The sequence below is a fragment of the Bidens hawaiensis genome, unplaced genomic scaffold (assembly GCF_021521415.1).
Source record: "Bidens hawaiensis isolate Kalapana, Puna unplaced genomic scaffold, B.hawaiensis_p1.1 tig00012813_1, whole genome shotgun sequence".
In the NCBI taxonomy this organism is placed as follows: domain Eukaryota; kingdom Viridiplantae; phylum Streptophyta; class Magnoliopsida; order Asterales; family Asteraceae; genus Bidens; species Bidens hawaiensis.
The window spans coordinates 21,654-32,772 of record NW_027492066.1 but is presented as its reverse complement, the minus strand read 5'-3'; the positions used below and the strand labels follow the sequence as shown (position 1 = coordinate 32,772).

The window sequence follows — 11,119 nt, the reverse complement described above, 5'->3', positions numbered from 1 at the left end:
TCCGACTTTAAACACCCCTACCAAACAGTAGTGCCTACCAAGTAACATCCAAAATTTTTATACTTAAATTTGACACATTTTAATATAACAACAAATATTTTTCTTTGACTTATCAAAGGAGGCACAATGTGACTTGTCAAATGTTTAATCATCATCTTTGTGTTAGCGCTTGAATGCTTGAGTTTACTAGCTAATTGTATCTCACCCGAGAGACAGCATCGGTGATTTGTAAATTGTATAAATCTAGATGTGTTTTCATATCAAACGCATCACTAGTCAACGGTTAAACTCTCTTTCGAATCCATAAAATCATACATTTTTAATCAAATATAAGAGCATTTCCAACCCATCCCCTAAAATTATGTGAGAAGGGTTGTAAATTATAGAGTGGGGTTGTGAGTGTAAATTATAGGTAGAGAGAGAAAAGGTAGTGATTTTTTTTTTGTAAATTTGGGGAAAATGTAATGATTTTTTTGTTAATTATAAGGTGGAGAAAGAAAACTGTAATGAAAAAAGTTGAAAAAAATATTATTTAATTGAACAGAAGAGAGAAATGTAGTGTTTTTTAGTGTAATAATGTCACACCCCCGCCGACGGCGGAAACGCGGGGGCGTGATGACGTCATGGATCATAGTCACTGTTTATAGATTATATTATATATACTTCATCAAAATGTCTCTACATGCGTGTGACTCCATATGTGTTTCCAATCCTTCAAATACGTAAGAATGCATGCATAAAAACGCCAACAAAAATTGTTGGTGAGTTTCACAGGTTTATATGACATCTAAAAATATGTGTTTCTTGGACAACGAGTCAACCAATTTCTCAGACAGTTACCATGAGCTCTATGAGCAAGACTTAACAGCGTTTCTATGATCGCCCCTCTTGATGTTCTAATGCGAAAACATCAAAGTCATCTGTTGGACAAATATCACCCGCTATACCTCCAATCTAAGTTAGTGCGACTAACCACGGGTGGGGTGTGTTAATCCCGAATGGTACTATTCACATTTGCCACGTCTACAATAGTTAATGATCATAGATTCTAGGGGACTTTGGGTGCATTATTGTTTCCAACCCATGTAACAAAATGAGACAGAGTTTCTACTCGTTTCCGAACATGTGTTTCTCCATGCATTCTCCCCCAAAGTTTCAAAACAGTTAAATGAAAAAAGGGGCCGTGAAACTCACCTGATTCTCAAATGCGCTAGATAATGTAAGAGTCCAAGTCTCGTCCTAAAAGTGCCCTATAATGTGCCAGAACAATTTAAGTCTAATGTTTCAAATCCAACACTTATGCATTTCATGATCATGTTTCACCCAACTAGTTAAACGTGTTTGTTTGACGCCTCGCTGGTGATATGCTCATGTTTTCTTGAAATTATATATTTATAATACTTATATAATTTGTTTTTTTTTTTTTTTTGTAGATAACACATTTTAGATAAGGCTCGTATTTATGAGGGAATAATGCAACTTTACATATTCGATGACACTCGTGATTAAAAACTATCTGAACCTTGAATGCGTTTTACTATAATAAAAATTTGTATAAGAAAATGTTTGGTCAAATTAAATCATTAAAATCCGTTGATGTTTCCAAATAAATATTAAAATACTCTTATATAAATTAGAACATACAGGTTTCTAACATAATTTATAATGCATGAAATTGTGAACTTGTACATAATCATTTGTGGAGTTTTAATCCATTTATTTATACTTGATTATACCTACAGTATGATGGCAAATAATATATTTAGTTCTTGATATATTCTAAAATATCATGAGCTTTAAACAAGCATCTAATTACTTGGGTGAATCAAACATGTAATATAATGAAAAAGAATGGGTTTTAGAAAAATTAAGACTCACTTAAAGCAAGCAACGAGAAGGTTGTGTAGAGAATTTAAAAGATGATATTGAGCTTGAACACCACTTGTAACTTCAAAACATTGAACTCCTTGAACTTGAACTTGGTAACTTGAAGATGGTTGTGTATATATGGAAGTGTGAGTGGGTGTTTCGACTTCAAGACAGAGAGCTGGGAGAAAGGGAGTGCCTGTCGGGTGTTGTGTTTGTTTATTTGTATTTTCAAGAACACAAATATATAAAGGAAAGCAGATAGGATTTTTTTTTGTCAAGTTTCTTACAAAATAGTCAACATATACAGTATGGTCTCTTGTGTGTTTGAAAAGATAACTAAAAATAAACAAGGTGATTGGGTTGAGTGTGTGAAGGAGCAAATGAAATAATGGTGATTGGGGAATGGGTTTGAGATCAGGTAGGTTAGATTTTTATAATAGAACTGATGCATGATGGCCATGAGTTGGTATGATGATGATTTTACTTCCTTTTATTCATTTATTACTTCACTTAAAACTCATGAAAGGAAATAGAGGATGGTGCATGATTTTGCATGGTGATGATTGTTCTATATTCAAACTAAGCAAATATATTGGATTTGATTATTTGAAGACGGTGTCGTGCGATATCGATGTGCCGGTTTAACGCTACGTGTTATGTGTGTATATATAGACGCGGGTCGGTATCACTAATGTTTCTTTCTTTTTATTTTTTTATTTTTATTTTTTGTTTGTTATAAATGAACACTAGCTCATTAATGTATGAAGTACTGACTTGTACATCTTAATTAATTACTCACATAGGTGGATGTAAATAACATTTTGCGAGACATATTTCTTTTAAATTAGGATATGTGTAGTGAATGCGAATACTATTTTGAATTTCGTAAAAGAATTTATAAATATAAATCTCTATGTATTATTTACACGTTTAATACTTTCTTAGTATTAATATTTAATCATCAATGTTTGTGTGTGTCGGACATACTAGTGTGACCCGGTAATCCTCCATTGATTATCAATACAAGACACATAACGATGTGGACTTCTAGATGCACATTATAATCTCATTCATAATTAAGCCTATCATGAATGATTTTGATTTAAATATTGCTTAAAGTCGTACGGATAATAACCCTATTTTTCACGGGATGTCACAAATTATATGATATATATAGATATAGGGACAGGGAACGGGACGAGAATGCTCTAAAGAGTTAAAAACAAACTTTTTATATATTCGACGAAAAGAAATTGCCAAAGCAACGATAACAAAAAGTCGGAGTAGGCCCGGCCCATACGCCGGCTCGACCGTTGCTTCCAACACACTACCCTACAAACCATTCACCATCAAACTCTACGATCAACAACATCTGACGGCCCAAAATTCACCTCCACTCCAGCTAACCGTGGACCTCACCTTACCTTATCATCAAAAAATTTAAAACCACACTCATACTCTTTCTAGCCGTTAGATAAAACCCATACAAAACCCCCAATTTTATCCCATTTCGTTATTATTCAACAAATTGTATGTTTATTCTTTATAGTTTATATATATACATACAGTTTTTTGTATATATAGATCAGGAAAATGAAGAGTGTGAAGGGAAGAATCTTGAAGAAGTTAAAGACAATTAAAACAATCGGGTACCCGAAACCCGAAAGGATTCTCCATGTTAATGCGGCCGATGGGTTGATCGATAAACTTGAAACCCGAGTATCCGAAGAAGAAATTATGCAAATTGAAAGAAAGATTGAAACGAAGAGCAGTTTTTCGGTACAAGAAGTTGAAATCATCGATGTATCGGAGCTCATGAAGGGCCTTGAAGAATCCGATGAATCGGATATAGACAATAAAGAAAATTCCCAACCCGTTAGGGACCCGATTGCTGATCGGGTTCAGGTACATTCGAATTCGAAAAGTTTAGGTGCAAGTGGAAGTCCTTTGTTGGAGATTGATATTTTAAGGGCGCCGAATTTGGATTCGGGTACGGTTTTTGACCCGAATCTGTTATCGGCTTATCAGCAGGGGGGTTTGGAGGTTAAAGCTAGAGGTTTAGGTTATGATCATGATTCAGATACTGAACCGCCGTTAAAATCGTTAAAATTAGAAGATGTTGATAATCCCCTTTTGGATTTCGAGAGAATTTGTCCTCCGGGAGGGAGTGATTCAGTGATTTTGTACACCACAGGATTTAGAAGCATCCGAAAGACGTTTGAAGACTGCGCGAGTGTTCGGATTTTACTCGAGGGTTTTAAGGTTTTGTATGATGAAAGAGATTTATCAATGCATATGGACTTCGGAGATGAGCTGTGGCGGTTACTCGGCGGGAAAGTGGTACCACCGAGGTTGTTTATAAAGGGGAGGTACATTGGGGGAGCTGAGGAAGTGTTGCGGTTGCACGAGCAAGGGAGGCTTCGTCCACTTTTAGCTGGAATTCCGGTTAATACATGGGACGGGCCGTGTGAAGGGTGTGCAGGTGTTCGGTTTGTGGTGTGTTTTAGATGCAGTGGTAGCCGGAAGGTGGGTTCGGGCGATGGTCGGTTGCCGGAGAAGTGTGGGGAGTGTAATGAAAATGGTCTGATCCTATGTCCCTTTTGCTGCTGAAAGCCTGAAAGTATTTGGTCTGTGTATTGAGATTGTTGTCATTGTTACTTGATAAAATGTGCTAGAATATTTGTATGCATTTTTGCTTATGGGTTTTTTTTTTAGTATTAATATTATTTTTGGTTCAAACTCAACTGCACCATTAAATCATTTTACAGTTTTCGCATTTAACTCGGGAGAGTTGGTGCTCGTTTAATTTGTAATAAGGGTGTAACGGGTGGCCAATGTTGTAGTTTGGCCGCCGTTCACCGGGGCTTCGGTCACCGGCTCCCCTGTCATCAGGTCACCAACTTCCTTGACCTTCCGGCACGGGGCAGGCGTCAGCCCCCATACATGGTCTTACGACTTTGCGAAGACCTGTGTTTTTGGTAAACAGTCGCCCGGGCCTGGTCACTGCGACCCCCTTTGTGAGGAGGCCCATCAGCCCACGAAGTGTGGTCCCCGTGCCGAGGCTGGGACCCACCCTAACAAACCCGATAACAAGACTCGACCTGGCTTTCGTTGTAGCAATGACAGACAGTAAAATGGAAAGCGAAAAGAAAACACAGTTTATCAATATCAAACATTTCATAGATTTATACATATTACTTCAGACATTTACATTTAAAACAGTTCCGAGTAGAAACACAACGTATGAAAAACATGGCCGATGTTAGGCTACAAAACCGTCCAACAAAAACAGTTAACCCGTTAACAATCTAATACGTTAATAGCTGTTGTGATGTTGTATTACCGCTTGCTTAAGCTAAAGAGCACTCGGTGTGATGAAACTCAATTTGCAGCCGATGATGAACTACAGTGGTTGATGCTGCCATCAACCCTTTCTTCAGATCGGCCTGCAATTCCCTTATCGGGATTGCAGACAAAAAGCTTTTAATATAGTCTTTGCACGACTCTTTCCCTTTGCACACAATCTTGCTATCTTTACTTTGACTTTCATTGACTTTTTCGCCTTCGGCATTCTCACTTGGTAGTCGTTCAATTACCGTATCTTTGTCAAACTTAAGCAAGTACGCCTGATTGCATCCCTCGTATAACCTCTCTCCCAACGTGTCGATAATATAATATGCATCCCGTTCAACTTTCAACATGAAAAAATGGTCATTCCAGCTTACAATGTAGACCAACGGCTTCATGCTGTTGTTATAATTTGACCCGATTTGACTGATTTCATCCCATATGCTGTCAAACGACATGGCACCATCAAGAAAATGAAGATCACCTTCTTTAATCCCTTCGGGCTGAAAAAATCCAACGAATGATTTTTCAGGGACTACATCAAGATTTCTAATCTTGGCTTGTAAAACGGTTTCAAGATCAAAATGTTTATCTGGAAACCGTTCTCTGTAAACTTCATTTTCACACAGATTTCTCCATTCTAATGACCCGTCTCGAATCAAGCTATCGAATTGTGACTTTATCGGCATCTCGTTACAGTTTTGGAACCAATCGGCTATAACCGCAACTAACGCGGTGCATGCACTTTCACCGGCGGCTCGTTCACTTCTTTGGTCAATTGAAGCAAAGAAAACTTGTGTGTCAAGTTTCATATGCCCGTCTCTGCTTATTATTTCCTTCTTCTCCCAGCTACCTACAGCAAAATTATTGTCTCCAAATTCGGAAACTGAACATCTGTTTGTATTCGTGTCCTCATCTGAAGAACTCAGCATTCGGCGGTCAAAGTCTATATCATCACCGCCTTCTTCTCCAGAATCTTTTTTCAAAAGCGGTTCACCTTTGTTCTTCGGGGATCTAAAACTCAACTTCCTTTTTCTCCATGGGAATATGCTTCGTTTTAATACTTGTGTTTCTAAAGGATCAATGATGGGCTCGCTTGAATAACTGGTTTTTTCTTTATTGTTGCGGTAATATAACCAATCTTCATCTTCACTAGAGCTCGAGTTGAAGTGAGATAACCCTCCCGCATGATTTGCATATGCCAAAGTTCCGTAACTGAAAGATTTTCTAACAGCAGAATCTTCATCTTTGACTTCATCCGAGTCAACTTCATCTGCTTCAATGGAGTCGGTGTCAAACGGGTAGTCAGCATCATAGCTTCTTACCGAGCTTTTTCCATCACTACCCTCTTCTTCACGACATGCTTTTTTAGCCTGGTTGACTGATATACCCCTGAAGATTTTGACTTTCTGAAGACCAGATTTAACATTACTAGATGATAATGGAAGAGGTATAATAGTTCTTTGCGCTTGTTCTGTACTCTCGTGCGGGATCCTAAGTTCTTGCAGACTCAGAGACACCTGCATATTTAATAAAAAAAGGACTTAGCATATTATATTAAGAACTTAACCAATTTTTAAGCATAAATTTTAAGGGACTTACATTAAGTGTGGATTTAGATTCAGTGATGCCACTAGGAGCAGATAGAGGAATGCTTATATCGGTCTCGATTTGATCGCTAGAAGCAAACTCTGCAAGATTTAATGATCCGGTTGCAATACAACAATTCCTATTTTTTGGTCCTTGATTTAATCCCTGAATAAAAAGAAACACATTATTAGAAATTTTAATTGTTTTAAAGAATACTCATCAAGTATATACCTTTAAAACAAAAGAACAAAAAAGGAAACTTCTTTCTGTAGAGAATTAAATAAAGTTACTAACCAACGAAATAGAATTATAAATTCCCACTTGATCTAATCTAATCGGCTAAAGATAGGTTCTTAAAGTAGTCATCATCTTTGTTCACAGTAGCTATGTAGGGACGACACGTTAGAAGATGTATATTAATAATCAAAGGGCCACTTTAGCTTTTAATCGTAATATACTACTAAAGGCCACCCTCTTTTATTGACAAAAACTCGTGTTGAATATTGAGCGCATGAGGTGAAACTTTTTCTTCTTTAATCCGAACAAACCACTAAAAACGAAATACGTGTATCACTCTCGGTCCTAAAGTATAGATATTCCTGATCATCAAGTTATAGCATCATACCAGTAGTTTCATATTAATCATCAAGATCAAAGGCGATGAGAATTCCGAATTTCCGATTAACATAATCTGATTAATATATCATTATTGTTCTATATCTGTACATATTTCTGGTGATTTTTACAGCAAATCAATGAGGTGTTTAGGGATAAGACATGGAATATGCTGCTATGCTATGCAGTCAATTTTGAATTTTGATACAGCATATGGCTTTAAGTTAAAGGATGTGATCCACTAAGGCTATAGTCAACTATACTTATTAGCTGAAACATATATAAAAAAAAATTAAAACTCCATAAAAGGGGGAAAATAATTATTAGTATTTATAGTTGAAATTGACATCTATGAAAAACCTTCCCCAGATCACCCTTCTTCAATCAAGCCCAGAAAACAACACAGATCTTCAAGTTTTAATCTTTATAAAAAAGTAATATTATTACTAACCTCAAACCCTAAATACATGAAAACTCAAATCAAAGCCTGCAAATTTCTTCAATTTCATAAATTTTATCATTAAAAACAATAAAACAACCAAACCCATAAATTAAAAAAAAAAGTCCATAAAATGAGGAAAATAAAATTTAATAATTATAGTTGAAATTGGCATATATGAAAACCTTCCTTGATCTTCAAGTTTTGATCTTTATAAAGAAAAAAAATAATAATATAACTAACCTCAAACCCTAAAAATAAATAAAAATCTCAACACAAATCTTGTAAATTTGAGTCAAGTGCAACTAAATTTCATCAATTACTTAAAACCCAACATAAAAAAACATAAAATTATTATATAATTTGGCTGAAGACTTACGTCGAACACCTGGAGTGCAACATCCCAGTGATGAAACCCACCATCTTTCAAGCCCACCAAATTACACACAGCAACAAACTCTTCATTCCATTCAATAACCCCATCATCCTTCACAAACCCCTCTTTCGTAACATTCGTTCTCACACTCTTTCTCTTGAAACTCAACCGATTATTATTATTATTACCCCCTTTCCACTTAACCTCAACCCACAGCTTCGAACAATCAATTGCAGGCTCAATCAACCCTTGAAGGGTATGAATAATAATCTTGGCTTCGAATTTCTTGGATTGCAGCGGTGGCCATGGCCTCCATTTCATCATACCCACAACCATTATTATTGTTATTATTATTATTATTTGGCACCGTCTTTGGGAGTTCGAGAAAATGGGGAGAGTTTTTATAGAGGGTGAGAGAGAGAATATGCTGTGTGTGAACACGTATAAACGATGTCGTAATGAATTTGGGGGTTTGTATATTGTTGCTTTGTGTTGTTGTACGTGACGCTTTATGTGGTTGTACGTTGGGGTTTTTTTTTTCCACGCTTAGCTAATTGATAAAGTATCCGCGTAATTTGTAGGTAGCATGTACACGTGTATTTTAAATTTTAAACATGTTTATTATGCGTATATAAGGGGTGCAAACGAGCTGAAGTGCTCGCGAGATATTCGAGATCGGTTCGTTAAAAAGTTCGATTGAGTCCGATCTCCAGCCTTAAAATAAGCAAATTTAATAAACGAGTCCAAGCTTCATTTATCGAACTCGAGCACGCTCGCAAGCCTAAACGAGCCTGTCATTTATATAATTTTAGAAAATATGTATTTAATAATTATTAATTAATATATATATGATGTTATGAAAAAATAATTAAATAATATATATTATTTTATACATAATATTATCATAGAAAAAATATATAAATATAATTATATTTATATAAAAGATAATTGATAAATAATAAACGATTCAAGCCCGAGTCCAAGCCGAGCTCGAGCTCTGTGTAAGTTAAACGAGTCGAGCTTAAGTCTAGTCAAGCTCGGGCTTGGCTCGGCTCGGCTCGGCTCGTTTGCACCCCTATACGTATGCATACGCATATATTATTACTATTTCTTTTAGCTAGTTTGTAGTGATGCATGATATGGTGGTGGTGGTGCTGTGGTAGCTGCCGTGGTGGCTGTGATGATGTAATCTACCACAAAAACCTGACTTTGCCACATAAGCACGTATGTATGGCACGTCTTCATCACACTAACAAAGTTACGCTTTTGTTAGTTGTGGCTCGTTGAGACAAAATATGTTAAAAGGTGGAATCGTCATCAATCAACTTGTTACTCGTGTATGTTATTTGTCAATAATCAATATTATTTGAATCCAATTTCCCATATTTTTATTATATACCTATGACAATTATGACAATTGATTTTAATAATCCAAAGCATACTCTAGTGTTTCATAAATCTAACACTTGTAATTTACTCTAAAAGTTAAGTGATAATGGTCACATTGTCAGTATGGCACCTGTAATTTATTATAAAAGTCAAGTGTTATTACTCATATTGTTGGTATGAATTAAAGTAGGACACCTGTGTAGCGGTAACTAAGCACATAAGGATGTTTTGCGACATGTGACGCCCTAGTTAACAATAACTAGTTTTACACAATTGTTACTTTTAATTTTTTTTTAATATAAATAAAAGTTAAAAGACAAAAAAATGTGATCGGACAACCATCCCCTACAAGTTATATACACAACGGTGCTATGCATGATCTAAGTATTAAAATTTAATTGTTGTATAACTAACTAGAGAACTTTTCTTTAGAACAAAAATTGTATAATTCTTTTTTATTTCTTATAGTTATAAGGTTAGTGCAAGAAAAGTAAAAAATAAAATGAGTTGCTTGCAAGATTACACATATGTAACCTCACAAAGGTACATATATGTAAGTTCGCTTAACTAGCTCTTTTCTTTTATTTTGGTTTTGACAGAGAATAATAATAACATATAAAACAGCAAGACAAATAAAATAAGTTCTTATTTAAAAGTGGTTCTCTCGAATTCTCATAATTAATTGGTTTCTCTACGAATTATTTCTCATATAGATGACAAAAATATATATATATAAGCCAACACCTTTTCCTATACAATACCATTACGGCATTACGTTAGATAAATATCTGAAGATGTTCATCCGATAATTAACTTTGTATGCCAAGACATTCAAGCGGTGGCAATATGCAAACCAAGGGCAACGATTGTGTGCTCATCATGATGTTTCTATTTATTTAATAAAGAAAATCTATCAACTTATCTATTACTATGTTAGAAACCCGTGTATTATATTGCTTGAATAAAGAAAATATCAAATTAAGAGCATGTTTGGGATTGAGTTTGAAAAATGCTTATTGGCTTATTGATGCTTTCAAAAAGTCAATAAGTTAAAATGTATTTAACAATCATAAAAATCTTTTTTATTTTAGCTTTTTAAAAAAGGTTAAAAAGCAGTTTTTTAAAAGCCTCAAATCCTGCCTTTTCAAAATAGCTTTTTAAAAAAACAATAAGCAAATAAGCATTTTTCAAAGTAAATTCCAAACATGCTCTAAATATTTAATGGTTAGTAAAAATACACAGTGAATAATAATCCATACCCAGTATATCTATGGAATTACTATTTAGCTGGTACATCTATTACCATTTTAACGAGTCGGTAGAAGTGAAAATGTTTCTAAAAGTTACAAGTTTTTTCCTTAAATTAAAAGGTTGGAAACATAAGAATTCTAATATTGAATAACTCATCTAAGGGCCTGTTCGTTTTAAGGATTTGAAATGAATTCTAAGAAATGAGATTTTAAATCCCATGAATTGATATGTTCGTTTCATTA

At 35.1% G+C, this 11,119-nt stretch overlaps 2 protein-coding genes across 2 annotated transcripts; one reads left to right on the top strand and one right to left on the bottom strand.

The window, feature by feature from the left end:
* Positions 1-3,441: 3,441 nt before the first annotated feature.
* LOC143542245 (uncharacterized protein At3g28850-like) lies at positions 3,442-4,479 on the top strand. The gene has a single exon (XM_077034879.1). The coding sequence runs from the start codon at positions 3,463-3,465 to the stop codon at positions 4,477-4,479; it is 1,017 nt and encodes a 338-aa protein (XP_076890994.1). The 5' UTR covers positions 3,442-3,462.
* A 642-nt stretch (positions 4,480-5,121) lies between these two features.
* On the bottom strand, positions 5,122-8,592 carry LOC143542266 (uncharacterized). The gene is made up of 3 exons (XM_077034898.1): positions 8,241-8,592; positions 6,820-6,972; positions 5,122-6,737 (listed from the first exon to the last, which is right to left on the bottom strand). Exons 1-3 carry the CDS (start codon positions 8,571-8,573, stop codon positions 5,220-5,222), a joined length of 2,004 nt encoding a protein of 667 aa, XP_076891013.1. The 5' UTR covers positions 8,574-8,592; the 3' UTR covers positions 5,122-5,219.
* Between the last annotated feature and the right edge of the window lie 2,527 nt (positions 8,593-11,119).